This window comes from Oncorhynchus mykiss, chromosome 5 (genome assembly GCF_013265735.2).
Source record: "Oncorhynchus mykiss isolate Arlee chromosome 5, USDA_OmykA_1.1, whole genome shotgun sequence".
In the NCBI taxonomy this organism is placed as follows: domain Eukaryota; kingdom Metazoa; phylum Chordata; class Actinopteri; order Salmoniformes; family Salmonidae; genus Oncorhynchus; species Oncorhynchus mykiss.
Window position 1 is genome coordinate 6,511,762 of NC_048569.1, and position 19,631 is coordinate 6,531,392.

The following is a 19,631-nucleotide window of genomic DNA, read 5'->3' on the forward strand; positions in this document are numbered from 1 at the left end:
GAGGAGGGTGAGGGATCAAGGGTGAGGGATCCATGTGAGTAGTAGATCTGTGTCATCACAGATGGATAGGCCAACGAGTGATATGCTTCAGTGAGGTTGGCTTTATTCATAGCAATGGTTATCAACTGTAACGCAGAAATGTAACATAAGTCACAGAAAATAGATGTGGTGGCAGCTGCAGAGAATTATATATATTTGTATTTAACTGGGCAAGTCAGTTAAGAACAAATTCACGTTTTCAATGGCGGCCTACCCCGGCCAAACACTAATCCGGACGACGCTGGGCCAATTGTGCTCCGCCCTATGGGACTCCCAATCACGGCCGGATGTGATACAGCCTGGAATCCAACCAGGGTCTGTAGTGACGCCTCTAGCACTGAGATGCAGTGCCTTAGACCGCTGCGCCACTTGAGGGGCCCTCTGGAGTATACGAGATTTGACTTCAGAAGAGTTATACAGCTTTATTTATATAGCACTTTTTTTTATAGGGTGTATTGAATGGTGGTGTCCCGTCCTCCCAGGCCATTGGCATAGTGGGTTTTTAATGAGTTTTTTTTAAATATATTTTTTTGTATTAGTTATTTGTTTTTAGTTTTTCCCCTTTTTTCTCATTTTGTATCACAAAATATAATGGATATATATATTATAATCCAGTTGCCTCCTGCAATAAAAAGAAGAGTGGGCGACAGGCTGGAAGCGAATTGAAATGGAAAAGCGTTGCGTAGCTATTGAAATGGTAAAGCGTTGCGTAGCTATTGAAATGGTAAAGCGTTGCGTAGCTATTGAAATGGTAAAGCGTTGCGTAGCTATTGAAATGGTAAAGCGTTGCGTAGCTATTGAAATGGTAAAGCGTTGCGTATCTATTGAAATGGTAAAGCGTTGCGTATCTATTGAAATGGTAAAGCGTTGCGTAGCTATTGAAAAGGCAAAGGTGAAGCAGCTGCTTTAGTGGGGTGCACTGTTGAGCGCTACGTCACAAGGGGTTCGTGCTGATTGTACGGAGATTGTGACAGACGGTTAAATTCGCGTCCCTTGAAAAGGCAAGAACCAAGATGTATGTCCGGAGAAGGAGACTTACACTTGGAATACGGAGGAGGAATATAGGGGGAAAAGAGAGGCAGAGGAGGTCTTAGAGAGGGGGAGGAAGAGAGTGAGCTTGAATCGGTTAAAAAATGGGGCAAAAAATAGATGGTTTGTTAAAGAAGAATGGTAAAAAAATGTAAGCAGAGTGAGTTGAAAATAAGAGAAGAAATGAAAATGAATGAGGACGAAGTATCGGAGGTGGTAGGTGTGGTGAAGCTCTCGGAGCCCGAGGCACTGAGGGTCAGGATAAAGATGAGTCTGTGACAGTTGGAGTGATAGTTTTGGGAAAAAGTGGACCCTTGCCTTTTGGCTGATCCATTTGTGGTTTCAGGGTGGGTGAAAACAGAGTTGGGTACTGTGGAATCGGTGAGGGTTACCAGAAGTGGTCTTGTGATACTTGTTTGTGGGGCTGGGGATCAGAAATGTTCCTTGCGAGAGAGGCAGGTTCAGGTTTCCAGGGTTAGAGGAGTACAGAAGTTGTCATATGCTGAGGCAGTGAAGAAAGTAGAGGAAGATGGGTCAAGCGGGAGGTATCCTGAGAGGAGTGGTGTGAGTAGTAGATCTGTACCTGTACAGATGGATAGGCCAACAAGTGATATATTGGATTTTTGGCATTTATATCAATGGTTATCAACTGTACTGCAGGGATGGAATGTATATCGCAGAAAATAGAGGTTGTGGTGGCAGCTGAAGAGAGGAATTTGGGTGTGCGAGACTTGACGTAAGAAGCATTACGTGGTGTCGCATCCTTTCAGGCTGTGGGCCTGAAAGTAGGACTAAATTGATTTAAATACTGGAGTATTTATTTATTTACTTATGTATTATTTTGTGTGAGTGTAGTGTTAGATGGTAGGGTATTTTGTTTTATTTATTATATATATTTTATTTATTTTGTTTTATTTATTATATTCAATCAATTCCAGTCTAGTAGGTGGCGGTAATGCAACATTTATTGGATGCCAACCGCTTTTTAACCTCATCGAAGAAGAAGCAGGCTCGTGAGTGGAGGGGGCGATTTCCCTTTCTCAAGAGTCCACAGTCCTTTTCGGATGTGTTAGACCTATGTCTATTCCGTTCAATTTTTTTTTATTATATACATTTCATTTGGCAGACCCCCAATTTCTCCCCGAAATAAAACACAACATGGAATCGAAGATGGAGTAACTCAAGACTCTATTTACCTCTCTTGTTTTACCTCAATTTAATGGACCGGATGATTTCCAAGTCAAACTGTGATTCCCACAGCTTTGCAGAGGAGGTAAGCTAATCATAGCTAGCTAACTAGCGTAAAATAGTTGTGTGTGTGTATATAAAATAGCTAGCTCTTTCTAGCCGTAACTTCCATGTATTCACTAAAACGATATATTGGATAATGGACGTTGCCTATTAATGAAACGTTGTTGTATTAGCTAGCTAACGTTTACAATCGGCTAGTGTTCGTTGCTGTTCTCGTTAGGTCGGTAGCTTGCTAACTAGCTAATACGTCAGCTACTGTAACTGGCTTACAAACGTTAGCATAACTAGCTAGTGTAATCGAGTTGATGTTGTGCACCGTAATATTAGCCTAGATGGTCATACGTCTTACTATACGGGTGAAAGATTGTTAGATATGTCAGTTTACTAGTTATATAGAAAACAAACTAACGCTTCTGGCATGCTAAATTCTCGAGACGAGATAATGCCTCATCACTGTTGTCACTAAAGATGAGTGTTAAACTATTTCGGACAATGAATAGCCAAGGTTAAGTTGATTTTATATTCGGACATTCATCGGACATTCAACAGACATTGGCCGAAATCCATTTTAAAATGGTAAAAAATCAATAACCAATGAATTGATTGTTACAGAAACATAAAAATAGATATGGTTTATTCTATAAATGTTTAGCATACTTTAACCTTTAAAAAAAAAATCAGATCTGATGGAAATACATAAAATCTTTGAAATGCAATTTTAAAGCTGTATAAATCAATAACTAATTCACTGTCAAAGAAACATCAAACTAGGTGTGATTTATTCTATAAATGTCTAGCATACTTTTACAACCTTTTTTGTTTTGAGGAAAAATTCCAGTTGTGATTTGATAGAGGGCATGTAGTCTATCTAGAAGGCGTGTGGTCAAAGTTCTAATGAGTCTGTTATAACCTATTAGAAGGGGCCCGGCAGAAAATTCTGCATTTTCAGTCATATTAAATTAGAATACAGGAAAAAACTACGTGATGAAGGGGTCAGGCTTGACTAACAAAGAAGACGGGTGGATGGATCAAGAGGACCGAGACAACCAAGAGGATCAACATGGACATTTCACAGTGGATATATATATCTATCGTATTTATCTATTAATCTATCTATTAATCTAATCTATATCTCTCTTATTAGCATGGGTATTGAAAGATACCAGAAGGTGGATAACAGGTTGTGGGAAGGGGGCATAGCACAGACTGAGAGAACACTGTAGTATGCAACTGAGGGAAAGATTTTATCTTTGAAGCACTACCTTGTTCCACAAAGTGTCTTTTTAAATGTGTCAACATTTAAACAACAACACAAAGCATTAAAAATGTGGTCTTTTTTTTTCTGCCAGTCTTCAGTGCGAAGCTAGACTGCACAATGTGTGCTTTTGCATCATCCAGAGAAATGGTCATCTGACCAACTGGGTTTGTCTTTGTGTAATATAACAAACAGTAGCCTATGAAAACTCAGTGAATCGTTTCATCCTTCCATGACTTTTAGAAGTAGAAAACTTTGTCTTGAAACTTTTTTGTAATCGGGGTTTATCCTTGTTCTAATGCTCTATCGTTACTCTTATTTGATGAGAGATACATACTATGACAGAAATTCGCTGTAATAGGTACGTACACATGTATCTGGCACAAGTGACGATTAAACTGATTTGAATTTCTAAGACTGACGACGTTGTAATGTTTGATATTACAACATTGATGTGTGATAAATGTTTTTTTTATCAACGCATGTTTTTTTTTGTGCAAATGTATGCCTTTTTATTACTACACAATTTATATTGCCTGAATACTCAATGATGATTAACACCTCAGTTATGTGTGCTTCTGTCAGGGTTGTGGTCAAATGCATGTCCTTTAAAGTCAATTTAGCGATTTGAACAACAAAAAATCACATTCAATTTTAAAATGTCTCCTAATTGCAAAAGCATGTAACAGAATTTGGGTATTCCATAATTGTAATTTACATGTAAATAAACCTGTTTTTTACATTTTAAATACTGCAGATAAAATGCTCTTGTGTGCCATTCAGCTTGTCAGGGAATGACACGGAAGGACTTCAACGAAGCCAAAATAGAAAATGATTGGAAGGGGCCTCTCTGCTGTTAAGTTAGAGACTTATAAATAAATGACTGTTGTGCCTTGTAACTGCTTTAAAATGTGGAAGTGCTGCACAAAAAATGCAAACATTGATTTGGCATACAATTTAAGATCGTAAACATTGTGCAACTTTATGTAAACACTGTCTTACTTAATTTCAAGTGCAATTTGTTGTATATTAACATTTCTTTAAAGTTATGGCAAATAAATGCATTTTCACTTTTTTTCTGAGACAATCAGTGAAAACGTTATTGATTTTATATAGATGTTGTGTTCTATCAAGTCAAAACTGTCATTTTTTTCCAAAAAACAGGTGTATGCTCAACATTTATAGAATAAAACATACCTAGTTTGATGTTTCTGTGACAGACGGTGAATTAGTTATTTATTTTACCTTTATTTAACCAGGCAAGTCAGTTAAGAACAAATTCTTATTTTCAATGACAGCCAAGGAACAGTGGGTTGACTGCCTGTTCAGGGGGCAGTACCTTGTCAGCTCGGGGGTTTTGAACTTGCAACCTTCCGGTTACTAGTCCAACGCTCTAACCACTAGGCTACCTGCCGCCTCTACACTCTAACCACTAGGCTACCCTGCCGCTGTCCATTTGATTGATATATATTTCTAACAAGTCAAAAGTTGAATTTTTCCTCAAAACAAAGGTTCTAAAAGTATGCTAGACATTTATAGAATAAACCAAATCTAGTTTTGTTTCTGTGACAACCAATTCGTTTTATTTCTTTATTATTTTTTACAATTTTAAATGGGTTTTGATGAATGTCTGTTGAATGTGTGAATATAAATCCAACTTTACCTCGATCAATGAATGAGCGTATTTTGGTGGTGAGCAGCGTCAGTAAATCAGGTGACCAAACGTCCGCAAAGCGCAGTGCTCTACGCATAACGTTTTACAAGGAACATGTGAGCGCGTCTTTTGGTTGGAAAAAAAAATGTAGAAGCACACGAATTTGAGCACAATGGATGGGAAAAAATATGAGGTAACAATCTGTTTTCTTTGTATTATTAATGGTTTGAGCATGACGATCATGAATCTGCAGGGTGTTTTCTCCATGCCATTCAGAGGCTGCAGTATCGTGATCTGTAATCATCGTCACAACATATTTTGGCAGATATGCGATTTTAAAATGGTGTAGGTACAATTACCAATGTGTTGTGTTAAACACTAGCGTGAGCAACAATTCGTTGAATCTGAGGTTAGCCTTCAAAAAAAAAAAAAAAAAAAAATCCCCCATTTGAAACTGATGCAAACAGAAAAATTGTGGAATTGTACCACACTTGGACTGATGATGCTAAACAAGGTTGAAGTGTGATATGTAAATTAAACAAAATACTTTTGTTAATTTGACACAAAAGCAAAGATGTGTAGATGTACAGACTTCAGGATTGCATTGGGGTCATGCTTATATCACAATGAAGGGCCTTACCTATGCATCTTGGTTCTATTAAATGGGGTATAGCAGCCTACTCAGTGACACTCCCAGAACACAACCCTGAAGAGTTTTCACAAATCGTAATGTCGTAGCGCTGATTGCTGGACTCAGAAACCACTGTTAAATTACCAAAAATAAGCTCACCAGTCAACCTACTGTATGAGTATTGCAGGGCTGACTCTTAAATAGTCGACTAGATGATTGTTTGGTCGTTATGCTGTTGGTCAACCAATATTTTTTGGGGGGGGGGTTGAATATTAGCGGGGAAAAAATTGTTTTAAGGCACACGAGATAGACACCTGTCTTATTGGCCCCCATCTCAGTGGTCTAGTCCATTGGGGAGGCCGTAGGGACGGCACAGTCCAAGAAGAATGGGGTTTGTGGTTAAGTTTAGGGCGGCAGGGTAGCCTAGTGGTTAGAGAGTTGGACTAGTAATTGTTTTAAGGCACACGAGATAGACACCTGCAAGTTCAAATCCCCGAGCTGACCCTGAACAGGCAGTTAACCCACTGTTCCTAGGCCGTCATTGAAAATAAGAATTTGTTCTTAACTGACTTGAATGAAGGTTAAAAAAAATAAAATGTAAAAGACATAATTCACTTCTCTCTCCATAATGTGTTCTCTCCTGCCAATCTGTGCACATTCATTGTTTCATAACTTAATTGTTTGCGTTTTGATTTGTTAGTGTCTTATCAATTCTCCATTACATACAGTAGTTAATTCCTATAATTTCTAATCTGTAATGTTTGTTTGGTTACGGTAATGGCTCATAATATATTCAATACATTATTATTCCAGTCTTTTACTGTTTACCGCAACCTACACTACACTAGTGAGAAACACGTTTTGGGTTTATTTCGTTCCATTTTATGAGTTTTGTCAGTTTAGTCGTCGTCTTTTGTTTGGAGCGCTCCTGTCAGTGTTGAGTAAGGATGCACACCTGAATACGCATAGAAATAGAGGCTACTTTGCCTGCATGCAATTGTAGGTATATAAATGTGCCCATTTGGGGATCTGATAGTATTTCTGATTGTCTTAACGCAGCACCACTAATGAGCCGTGGAGCTTCTCAAAGGGAACATTTGCTTCACCTCGAACAACGAGTAAATAACGTCTGTTTTTACATTAATTTGCTAATGATAATAGTTCTTCAATGTATTTTGAAAATCAACATCTTTCCAGGTCTCTTCCTTTTTAATAACCACTCGGCGTGCAAGGGATACATGTCCTGCTCTGATCCAATGGAAATGTCATTAAAATAGACCTATCTGATTACTTCTGATCCCTTAAACTCTGACTGGCCAAGAATATTTGATTCAATGTTGCAAATTTCTTAGTGCCTGCTTTTGGCCAGACTCAAGTTAATAGTTGATACAGTGTTTCAAGTTCTTCGCAGACAGGCCATGCTTAGCCAATGTGATTTATATTATATTTATTTTTATCAGAATATTTTCTACCTGCATGCTGCAAAGTTTGCCTATATAGGCTATTTGTACGTAGTTGCAATGGGCTCCCGATTGGTGCAGCGGTCTAAGGCACTGCATCTCGGTGCAAGACGCGTCACTACAGTCCCGGGTTTGTATCACATCCGGCTGTGATTGAGAGTCCAGTGGGGCTGCGTACAATAAGGCCCAGCATCGTCCTGGTTTGGCCTGGGTAAGCCGTCACTGTAAATAAGAATTTCTTGACAAGTTTAAAATAGAGGTTACATTTAAAAAAAATTAAAAAATCATTGGCAATAGAAGTTACTTGTTAGGTTTATCATTTAGATATAATTTTGATTAACCACATGATAATACATTTGAAATACGAAGATGTCATTAGAAATGAAATTAAACTGTTCTACGAAAAATGTACATATGAAAACAATAACTGGAAACCAGATCGGTAGGAAATGGTAAGATACATTTGCATTCTGCATGAGAAAAGTTGCAGACTCCTCCTGTATGTGTGATACTACTTGTTTTGTCCTACCCAATGCATATTTGTAAAAAGCCCCCTTTTCCACTAAACTGGAGGGTAGTCTTGTCAGATTAAAATAGTCAATAAAGTACTCCCAGACACAACTGTTACTCCACTGGCTGATGATAAAACACGTTCTCTTCTGTGTGTTTGGCTGCCATTTTACAGGTAGCTGTATCCAGTGAGGAGGGAGGCGTATCCAAGGGTGAATATGAAGTTTGCCGAACCCTTGGAAAGCCAGAGGCTGTCTTTTCTTTTGGAAAAGGCCGCCTCTAGGGAAGCCCTGATGTGGAAGGTGTACGTGCCCAAAAAGCCATCTCCCGGCAGTCAGGTGAGTCCCACAACACATAACAACATACTGTTGTCAATATGAAAGAGAAAGCAGCAGGTCATTAAAATAGCTGTGTTGATCAATTGCACCCAAGGTCCAACTGAAATTTGGCTTCCACTTTTAACCCAACCCCTTCGAAAGACACGCATACATACAGGTATTTTATTTGTGCTGACTTGCCTCTAACCGCTAGGCTAACTGCTGCCAATGTTAGACCATGGAGGTGGTGAAATTGTTAGGTTATTTCCTTGGTACAGCTATCTATATCACCTGAGGTCAGAGTTATGGGGAGAATGCATTTGCTTTCATTTGTGAGTGCAAAGGGGCATTGACTAAAGCACCTGCTGTGGCAGAGGTTCATGCTTTCACTTCTCCCCTAGTTATTAGTCCAACGAACAGACACGGTCTGTTTCTAAAACCTCCTCAGTTAAGATAAGCTGTTAGTGCCAATGCCACCAGAGCCTGATATTGAGTCTTTTCCAACATAGAGGACTCTGACCTTCCTCATCTGGCCTCTACAGTAACAGGCCTCGCCTGTCCCAAAAACGGAGTGCAGTAACGGGCACAGCCTGTCCCAATGACGGAGTGCAGTAACGGGCCTTGCCTGTCCCAATAACGGAGTGCAGTAACGGGCACAGCCTGTCCCAATGACGGAGTGCAGTAACGGGCACAGCCTGTCCCAATGACGGAGTGCAGTAACGGGCACAGCCTGTCCCAATGACGGAGTGCAGTAACGGGCACAGCCTGTCCCAATGACGGAGTGCAGTACCGGGCACAGCCTGTCCCAATGACGGAGTGCAGTAACGGGCACAGCCTGTCCCAATAACGGAGTGCAGTAACGGGCACAGCCTGTCCCAATAACGGAGTGCAGTAACGGTTACCGCCTGTCCCAAACACGGAGTGCAGTAAAGTCAATTCAAGCATGTCAAGACAATAACAGGGGGTCCTGGTAGATTGGTTGTTTTGCTCGCTGACTACTAATTTCACAATGATGCAAGAGTCACTTTAACAAGGCGACATAATGGTGAGAAATGGGCCCGGTGGCTTTAGGGCAAAGCTAGTTCAGGTCACTTTAAAGCAAATTCTTGATTGTGTCCCAATTGGTATCCTTTTTCCCCTAGTGCACTTGGGCTCTGGTCTAAAGTAGTGCACTATATAGGGAGTAGGGTGCCATTTGGGACCTGACCATGCCTGTTGAGGCTAAAGACTTCCAGTGAGAGCAGTGCTGGTTAGACCAGTATCATATTACAGGTAAAGGCGTCCTCATGCTTCCCATCCGAAACAGTTCGTGTCATATATTGACAACATTTTGTGACATTTTTGTACGTTTTCGTCTTCGGCAAGTTTTTTGGGTTGTTTTTTTTCAGCGGTTTTGTGCACACAGCATTTGAGGCAAGTTGAAGTTTGGTCGCCAAATCTACGCCTCTTAGTCGGTGATTGGTCAACAGTAGGGATTCTTCAATGAACTGTTTGTTGTCATTCAACAAGAGACGACTCGTTGTCGTGTACATTCTTTCACTTGAGAAATTCCAGCACCAAACATCTTAGGGCGTCATTGTAAATAAGAATGTGTTCTTTAACTGACTTGCCTAGTTAAATAAAGGTTAAACAAAATAATAATATAGATAGTTACAGTTCATATGAGGAAATCAGTCAATTTAAATAAATTCATGAGGTCCTAATCTAAATCCTAACGGATTTCACATGACTGGGAATACAGATATGCATCTGTTGGTCAAAGATAGCGTTTAAAAAAAAAAAATAGGTCTCACAATGGGCCTCAGGATGTCAACTTGGTATCTGTGCATTCAAAGCCCTGATGTGGAAGGTGTACGTGCCCAAAAAGCCATCTCCCGGCAGTCAGCTGAGTCCCACAACACATAACAACATACTGTTGTCAATATGAAAGAGAAAGCAGCAGGTCATTGAAATTGCTGTGTTGGTCAATTGCACCCAAGGTCCAACTGAAATTTGGCTTCCACTTTTAACCCAACCCCTTCGAAAGACACGCATACATACAGGTATTTTATTTGTGCTGACTTGCCTCTAACCGCTAGGCTAACTGCTGCCAATGTTAGACCATGGAGGTGGTGAAATTGTTAGGTTATTTCCTTGGTACAGCTATCTATATCACCTGAGGTCAGAGTTATGGGGAGAATGCATTTGCTTTCATTTGTGAGTGCAAAGGGGCATTGACTTAAGCAGCTGCTGTGGCGGAGGTTCATGCTTTCACTTCTCCCCTAGTTATTAGTCCAACGAACAGACACGGTCTGTTTCTAAAACCTCCTCAGTTAAGATAAGCTGTTAGTGCCAATGCCACCAGAGCCTGATATTGAGTCTTTTCCAACATAGAGGACTCTGACCTTCCTCATCTGGCCTCTACAGTAACAGGCCTCGCCTGTCCCAAAAACGGAGTGCAGTAACGGGCACAACCTGTCCCAATGACGGAGTGCAGTAACGGGCCTTGCCTGTCCCAATAACGGAGTGCAGTAACGGGCACAGCCTGTCCCAATGACGGAGTGCAGTAACGGGCACAGCCTGTCCCAATGACGGAGTGCAGTAACGGGCACAGCCTGTCCCAATGACGGAGTGCAGTACCGGGCACAGCCTGTCCCAATGACGGAGTGCAGTACCGGGCACAGCCTGTCCCAATGACGGAGTGCAGTAACGGGCACAGCCTGTCCCAATAACGGAGTGCAGTAACGGGCACAGCCTGTCCCAATAACGGAGTGCAGTAACGGTTACCGCCTGTCCCAAACACGGAGTGCAGTAAAGTCAATTCAAGCATGTCAAGACAATAACAGGGGGTCCTGGTAGATTGGTTGTTTTGCTCGCTGACTACTAATTTCACAATGATGCAAGAGTCACTTTAACAAGGCGACATAATGGTGAGAAATGGGCCCGGTGGCTTTAGGGCAAAGCTAGTTCAGGTCACTTTAAAGCAAATTCTTGATTGTGTCCCAATTGGTATCCTTTTTCCCCTAGTGCACTTGGGCTCTGGTCTAAAGTAGTGCACTATATAGGGAGTAGGGTGCCATTTGGGACCTGACCATGCCTGTTGAGGCTAAAGACTTCCAGTGAGAGCAGTGCTGGTTAGACCAGTATCATATTACAGGTAAAGGCGTCCTCATGCTTCCCATCCGAAACAGTTCGTGTCATATATTGACAACATTTTGTGACATTTTTGTACGTTTTCGTCTTCGGCAAGTTTTTTGGGTTGTTTTTTTTCAGCGGTTTTGTGCACACAGCATTTGAGGCAAGTTGAAGTTTGGTCGCCAAATCTACGCCTCTTAGTCGGTGATTGGTCAACAGTAGGGATTCTTCAATGAACTGTTTGTTGTCATTCAACAAGAGACGACTCGTTGTCGTGTACATTCTTTCACTTGAGAAATTCCAGCACCAAACATCTTAGGGCGTCATTGTAAATAAGAATGTGTTCTTTAACTGACTTGCCTAGTTAAATAAAGGTTAAACAAAATAATAATATAGATAGTTACAGTTCATATGAGGAAATCAGTCAATTTAAATAAATTCATGAGGTCCTAATCTAAATCCTAACGGATTTCACATGACTGGGAATACAGATATGCATCTGTTGGTCAAAGATAGCGTTTAAAAAAAAAAAATAGGTCTCACAATGGGCCTCAGGATGTCAACTTGGTATCTGTGCATTCAAAGCCCTGATGTGGAAGGTGTACGTGCCCAAAAAGCCATCTCCCGGCAGTCAGCTGAGTCCCACAACACATAACAACATACTGTTGTCAATATGAAAGAGAAAGCAGCAGGTCATTGAAATTGCTGTGTTGGTCAATTGCACCCAAGGTCCAACTGAAATTTGGCTTCCACTTTTAACCCAACCCCTTCGAAAGACACGCATACATACAGGTATTTTATTTGTGCTGACTTGCCTCTAACCGCTAGGCTAACTGCTGCCAATGTTAGACCATGGAGGTGGTGAAATTGTTAGGTTATTTCCTTGGTACAGCTATCTATATCACCTGAGGTCAGAGTTATGGGGAGAATGCATTTGCTTTCATTTGTGAGTGCAAAGGGGCATTGACTTAAGCAGCTGCTGTGGCGGAGGTTCATGCTTTCACTTCTCCCCTAGTTATTAGTCCAACGAACAGACACGGTCTGTTTCTAAAACCTCCTCAGTTAAGATAAGCTGTTAGTGCCAATGCCACCAGAGCCTGATATTGAGTCTTTTCCAACATAGAGGACTCTGACCTTCCTCATCTGGCCTCTACAGTAACAGGCCTCGCCTGTCCCAAAAACGGAGTGCAGTAACGGGCACAGCCTGTCCCAATGACGGAGTGCAGTAACGGGCCTTGCCTGTCCCAATAACGGAGTGCAGTAACGGGCACAGCCTGTCCCAATGACGGAGTGCAGTAACGGGCACAGCCTGTCCCAATGACGGAGTGCAGTAACGGGCACAGCCTGTCCCAATGACGGAGTGCAGTACCGGGCACAGCCTGTCCCAATGACGGAGTGCAGTACCGGGCACAGCCTGTCCCAATGACGGAGTGCAGTAACGGGCACAGCCTGTCCCAATAACGGAGTGCAGTAACGGGCACAGCCTGTCCCAATAACGGAGTGCAGTAACGGTTACCGCCTGTCCCAAACACGGAGTGCAGTAAAGTCAATTCAAGCATGTCAAGACAATAACAGGGGGTCCTGGTAGATTGGTTGTTTTGCTCGCTGACTACTAATTTCACAATGATGCAAGAGTCACTTTAACAAGGCGACATAATGGTGAGAAATGGGCCCGGTGGCTTTAGGGCAAAGCTAGTTCAGGTCACTTTAAAGCAAATTCTTGATTGTGTCCCAATTGGTATCCTTTTTCCCCTAGTGCACTTGGGCTCTGGTCTAAAGTAGTGCACTATATAGGGAGTAGGGTGCCATTTGGGACCTGACCATGCCTGTTGAGGCTAAAGACTTCCAGTGAGAGCAGTGCTGGTTAGACCAGTATCATATTACAGGTAAAGGCGTCCTCATGCTTCCCATCCGAAACAGTTCGTGTCATATATTGACAACATTTTGTGACATTTTTGTACGTTTTCGTCTTCGGCAAGTTTTTTGGGTTGTTTTTTTTCAGCGGTTTTGTGCACACAGCATTTGAGGCAAGTTGAAGTTTGGTCGCCAAATCTACGCCTCTTAGTCGGTGATTGGTCAACAGTAGGGATTCTTCAATGAACTGTTTGTTGTCATTCAACAAGAGACGACTCGTTGTCGTGTACATTCTTTCACTTGAGAAATTCCAGCACCAAACATCTTAGGGCGTCATTGTAAATAAGAATGTGTTCTTTAACTGACTTGCCTAGTTAAATAAAGGTTAAACAAAATAATAATATAGATAGTTACAGTTCATATGAGGAAATCAGTCAATTTAAATAAATTCATGAGGTCCTAATCTAAATCCTAACGGATTTCACATGACTGGGAATACAGATATGCATCTGTTGGTCAAAGATAGCGTTTAAAAAAAAAAAATAGGTCTCACAATGGGCCTCAGGATGTCAACTTGGTATCTGTGCATTCAAAGCCCTGATGTGGAAGGTGTACGTGCCCAAAAAGCCATCTCCCGGCAGTCAGCTGAGTCCCACAACACATAACAACATACTGTTGTCAATATGAAAGAGAAAGCAGCAGGTCATTGAAATTGCTGTGTTGGTCAATTGCACCCAAGGTCCAACTGAAATTTGGCTTCCACTTTTAACCCAACCCCTTCGAAAGACACGCATACATACAGGTATTTTATTTGTGCTGACTTGCCTCTAACCGCTAGGCTAACTGCTGCCAATGTTAGACCATGGAGGTGGTGAAATTGTTAGGTTATTTCCTTGGTACAGCTATCTATATCACCTGAGGTCAGAGTTATGGGGAGAATGCATTTGCTTTCATTTGTGAGTGCAAAGGGGCATTGACTTAAGCAGCTGCTGTGGCGGAGGTTCATGCTTTCACTTCTCCCCTAGTTATTAGTCCAACGAACAGACACGGTCTGTTTCTAAAACCTCCTCAGTTAAGATAAGCTGTTAGTGCCAATGCCACCAGAGCCTGATATTGAGTCTTTTCCAACATAGAGGACTCTGACCTTCCTCATCTGGCCTCTACAGTAACAGGCCTCGCCTGTCCCAAAAACGGAGTGCAGTAACGGGCACAGCCTGTCCCAATGACGGAGTGCAGTAACGGGCCTTGCCTGTCCCAATAACGGAGTGCAGTAACGGGCACAGCCTGTCCCAATGACGGAGTGCAGTAACGGGCACAGCCTGTCCCAATGACGGAGTGCAGTAACGGGCACAGCCTGTCCCAATGACGGAGTGCAGTACCGGGCACAGCCTGTCCCAATGACGGAGTGCAGTAACGGGCACAGCCTGTCCCAATAACGGAGTGCAGTAACGGGCACAGCCTGTCCCAATAACGGAGTGCAGTAACGGTTACCGCCTGTCCCAAACACGGAGTGCAGTAAAGTCAATTCAAGCATGTCAAGACAATAACAGGGGGTCCTGGTAGATTGGTTGTTTTGCTCGCTGACTACTAATTTCACAATGATGCAAGAGTCACTTTAACAAGGCGACATAATGGTGAGAAATGGGCCCGGTGGCTTTAGGGCAAAGCTAGTTCAGGTCACTTTAAAGCAAATTCTTGATTGTGTCCCAATTGGTATCCTTTTTCCCCTAGTGCACTTGGGCTCTGGTCTAAAGTAGTGCACTATATAGGGAGTAGGGTGCCATTTGGGACCTGACCATGCCTGTTGAGGCTAAAGACTTCCAGTGAGAGCAGTGCTGGTTAGACCAGTATCATATTACAGGTAAAGGCGTCCTCATGCTTCCCATCCGAAACAGTTCGTGTCATATATTGACAACATTTTGTGACATTTTTGTACGTTTTCGTCTTCGGCAAGTTTTTTGGGTTGTTTTTTTTCAGCGGTTTTGTGCACACAGCATTTGAGGCAAGTTGAAGTTTGGTCGCCAAATCTACGCCTCTTAGTCGGTGATTGGTCAACAGTAGGGATTCTTCAATGAACTGTTTGTTGTCATTCAACAAGAGACGACTCGTTGTCGTGTACATTCTTTCACTTGAGAAATTCCAGCACCAAACATCTTAGGGCGTCATTGTAAATAAGAATGTGTTCTTTAACTGACTTGCCTAGTTAAATAAAGGTTAAACAAAATAATAATATAGATAGTTACAGTTCATATGAGGAAATCAGTCAATTTAAATAAATTCATGAGGTCCTAATCTAAATCCTAACGGATTTCACATGACTGGGAATACAGATATGCATCTGTTGGTCAAAGATAGCATTTAAAAAAAAAAAATAGGTCTCACAATGGGCCTCAGGATGTCAACTTGGTATCTGTGCATTCAAAGCCCTGATGTGGAAGGTGTACGTGCCCAAAAAGCCATCTCCCGGCAGTCAGCTGAGTCCCACAACACATAACAACATACTGTTGTCAATATGAAAGAGAAAGCAGCAGGTCATTGAAATTGCTGTGTTGGTCAATTGCACCCAAGGTCCAACTGAAATTTGGCTTCCACTTTTAACCCAACCCCTTCGAAAGACACGCATACATACAGGTATTTTATTTGTGCTGACTTGCCTCTAACCGCTAGGCTAACTGCTGCCAATGTTAGACCATGGAGGTGGTGAAATTGTTAGGTTATTTCCTTGGTACAGCTATCTATATCACCTGAGGTCAGAGTTATGGGGAGAATGCATTTGCTTTCATTTGTGAGTGCAAAGGGGCATTGACTTAAGCAGCTGCTGTGGCGGAGGTTCATGCTTTCACTTCTCCCCTAGTTATTAGTCCAACGAACAGACACGGTCTGTTTCTAAAACCTCCTCAGTTAAGATAAGCTGTTAGTGCCAATGCCACCAGAGCCTGATATTGAGTCTTTTCCAACATAGAGGACTCTGACCTTCCTCATCTGGCCTCTACAGTAACAGGCCTCGCCTGTCCCAAAAACGGAGTGCAGTAACGGGCACAGCCTGTCCCAATGACGGAGTGCAGTAACGGGCCTTGCCTGTCCCAATAACGGAGTGCAGTAACGGGCACAGCCTGTCCCAATGACGGAGTGCAGTAACGGGCACAGCCTGTCCCAATGACGGAGTGCAGTAACGGGCACAGCCTGTCCCAATGACGGAGTGCAGTACCGGGCACAGCCTGTCCCAATGACGGAGTGCAGTAACGGGCACAGCCTGTCCCAATAACGGAGTGCAGTAACGGGCACAGCCTGTCCCAATAACGGAGTGCAGTAACGGTTACCGCCTGTCCCAAACACGGAGTGCAGTAAAGTCAATTCAAGCATGTCAAGACAATAACAGGGGGTCCTGGTAGATTGGTTGTTTTGCTCGCTGACTACTAATTTCACAATGATGCAAGAGTCACTTTAACAAGGCGACATAATGGTGAGAAATGGGCCCGGTGGCTTTAGGGCAAAGCTAGTTCAGGTCACTTTAAAGCAAATTCTTGATTGTGTCCCAATTGGTATCCTTTTTCCCCTAGTGCACTTGGGCTCTGGTCTAAAGTAGTGCACTATATAGGGAGTAGGGTGCCATTTGGGACCTGACCATGCCTGTTGAGGCTAAAGACTTCCAGTGAGAGCAGTGCTGGTTAGACCAGTATCATATTACAGGTAAAGGCGTCCTCATGCTTCCCATCCGAAACAGTTCGTGTCATATATTGACAACATTTTGTGACATTTTTGTACGTTTTCGTCTTCGGCAAGTTTTTTGGGTTGTTTTTTTTCAGCGGTTTTGTGCACACAGCATTTGAGGCAAGTTGAAGTTTGGTCGCCAAATCTACGCCTCTTAGTCGGTGATTGGTCAACAGTAGGGATTCTTCAATGAACTGTTTGTTGTCATTCAACAAGAGACGACTCGTTGTCGTGTACATTCTTTCACTTGAGAAATTCCAGCACCAAACATCTTAGGGCGTCATTGTAAATAAGAATGTGTTCTTTAACTGACTTGCCTAGTTAAATAAAGGTTAAACAAAATAATAATATAGATAGTTACAGTTCATATGAGGAAATCAGTCAATTTAAATAAATTCATGAGGTCCTAATCTAAATCCTAACGGATTTCACATGACTGGGAATACAGATATGCATCTGTTGGTCAAAGATAGCGTTTTAAAAAAAAAAATAGGTCTCACAATGGGCCTCAGGATGTCAACTTGGTATCTGTGCATTCAAAGCCCTGATGTGGAAGGTGTACGTGCCCAAAAAGCCATCTCCCGGCAGTCAGCTGAGTCCCACAACACATAACAACATACTGTTGTCAATATGAAAGAGAAAGCAGCAGGTCATTGAAATTGCTGTGTTGGTCAATTGCACCCAAGGTCCAACTGAAATTTGGCTTCCACTTTTAACCCAACCCCTTCGAAAGACACGCATACATACAGGTATTTTATTTGTGCTGACTTGCCTCTAACCGCTAGGCTAACTGCTGCCAATGTTAGACCATGGAGGTGGTGAAATTGTTAGGTTATTTCCTTGGTACAGCTATCTATATCACCTGAGGTCAGAGTTATGGGGAGAATGCATTTGCTTTCATTTGTGAGTGCAAAGGGGCATTGACTTAAGCAGCTGCTGTGGCGGAGGTTCATGCTTTCACTTCTCCCCTAGTTATTAGTCCAACGAACAGACACGGTCTGTTTCTAAAACCTCCTCAGTTAAGATAAGCTGTTAGTGCCAATGCCACCAGAGCCTGATATTGAGTCTTTTCCAACATAGAGGACTCTGACCTTCCTCATCTGGCCTCTACAGTAACAGGCCTCGCCTGTCCCAAAAACGGAGTGCAGTAACGGGCACAGCCTGTCCCAATGACGGAGTGCAGTAACGGGCCTTGCCTGTCCCAATAACGGAGTGCAGTAACGGGCACAGCCTGTCCCAATGACGGAGTGCAGTAACGGGCACAGCCTGTCCCAATGACGGAGTGCAGTAACGGGCACAGCCTGTCCCAATGACGGAGTGCAGTACCGGGCACAGCCTGTCCCAATGACGGAGTGCAGTAACGGGCACAGCCTGTCCCAATAACGGAGTGCAGTAACGGGCACAGCCTGTCCCAATAACGGAGTGCAGTAACGGTTACCGCCTGTCCCAAACACGGAGTGCAGTAAAGTCAATTCAAGCATGTCAAGACAATAACAGGGGGTCCTGGTAGATTGGTTGTTTTGCTCGCTGACTACTAATTTCACAATGATGCAAGAGTCACTTTAACAAGGCGACATAATGGTGAGAAATGGGCCCGGTGGCTTTAGGGCAAAGCTAGTTCAGGTCACTTTAAAGCAAATTCTTGATTGTGTCCCAATTGGTATCCTTTTTCCCCTAGTGCACTTGGGCTCTGGTCTAAAGTAGTGCACTATATAGGGAGTAGGGTGCCATTTGGGACCTGACCATGCCTGTTGAGGCTAAAGACTTCCAGTGAGAGCAGTGCTGGTTAGACCAGTATCATATTACAGGTAAAGGCGTCCTCATGCTTCCCATCCGAAACAGTTCGTGTCATATATTGACAACATTTTGTGACATTTTTGTACGTTTTCGTCTTCGGCAAGTTTTTTGGGTTGTTTTTTTTCAGCGGTTTTGTGCACACAGCATTTGAGGCAAGTTGAAGTTTGGTCGCCAAATCTACGCCTCTTAGTCGGTGATTGGTCAACAGTAGGGATTCTTCAATGAACTGTTTGTTGTCATTCAACAAGAGACGACTCGTTGTCGTGTACATTCTTTCACTTGAGAAATTCTGCACCAAACATCTTAGGGCGTCATTGTAAATAAGAATGTGTTCTTAACTGACTTGCCTAGTTAAATAAAGGTTAAACAAAATAATAACAATGATAGTTACAGTTCATATGAGGAAATCAGTCAATTAAAATAAATTCATGAGGCCCTAATCTACGGATTTCACATGACTGGGAATACAGAAATGCATCTGTTGGTCAAAGATAGCGTTTAAAAAAAAAAAAATAGGTCTCACAATGGGCCTCAGGATGTCAACTTGGTATCTGTGCATTCAAAGCCCTGATGTGTAAGGTGTACGTGCCCAAAAAGCCATCTCCCGGCAGTCAGCTGAGTCCCACAACACATAACAACATACTGTTGTCAATATGAAAAGAGAAAGCAGCAGGTCATTGAAATTGCTGTGTTGGTCAATTGCACCCAAGGTCCAACTGAAATTTGGCTTCCACTTTTAACCCAACCCCTTCGAAAGACACGCATACATACAGGTATTTTATTTGTGCTGACTTGCCTCTAACCGCTAGGCTAACTGCTGCCAATGTTAGACCATGGAGGTGATCAAAAAGTTAGGTTATTTCCTTGGTAGAGCTATCTACACTGCTCAAAAAAATAAAGGGAACACTTAAACAACACAATGTAACTCCAAGTCAATCACACTTCTGTGAAATCAAACTGTCCACTTAGGAAGCAACACTGATTGACAATACATTTCACATGCTGTTGT

General features: G+C 42.5%; 1 protein-coding gene across 8 annotated transcripts in view; it reads left to right on the plus strand.

Annotated features, from left to right (window-relative positions):
- LOC110523126 (cyclin-I) overlaps nt 1-19,631 on the plus strand; it is a 67,093-nt gene that overhangs the window by 23,360 nt on the left and 24,102 nt on the right. For 4 of the 8 annotated variants that reach the window (XM_036976667.1, XM_036976668.1, XM_036976669.1 and 1 more), the window contains one exon: nt 8,005-8,167. In XM_036976667.1, coding sequence (XP_036832562.1) covers nt 8,048-8,167 — 120 coding nt within the window. In that variant the 5' untranslated portion in view covers nt 8,005-8,047. Of the gene's footprint in view, nt 1-2,067; nt 2,342-8,004; nt 8,168-17,362; nt 17,415-19,157; nt 19,235-19,631 lie in introns of those variants that run through there. The other 4 variants (XM_036976671.1, XM_036976666.1, XM_036976672.1 and 1 more) reach the window with 3 other exon arrangements.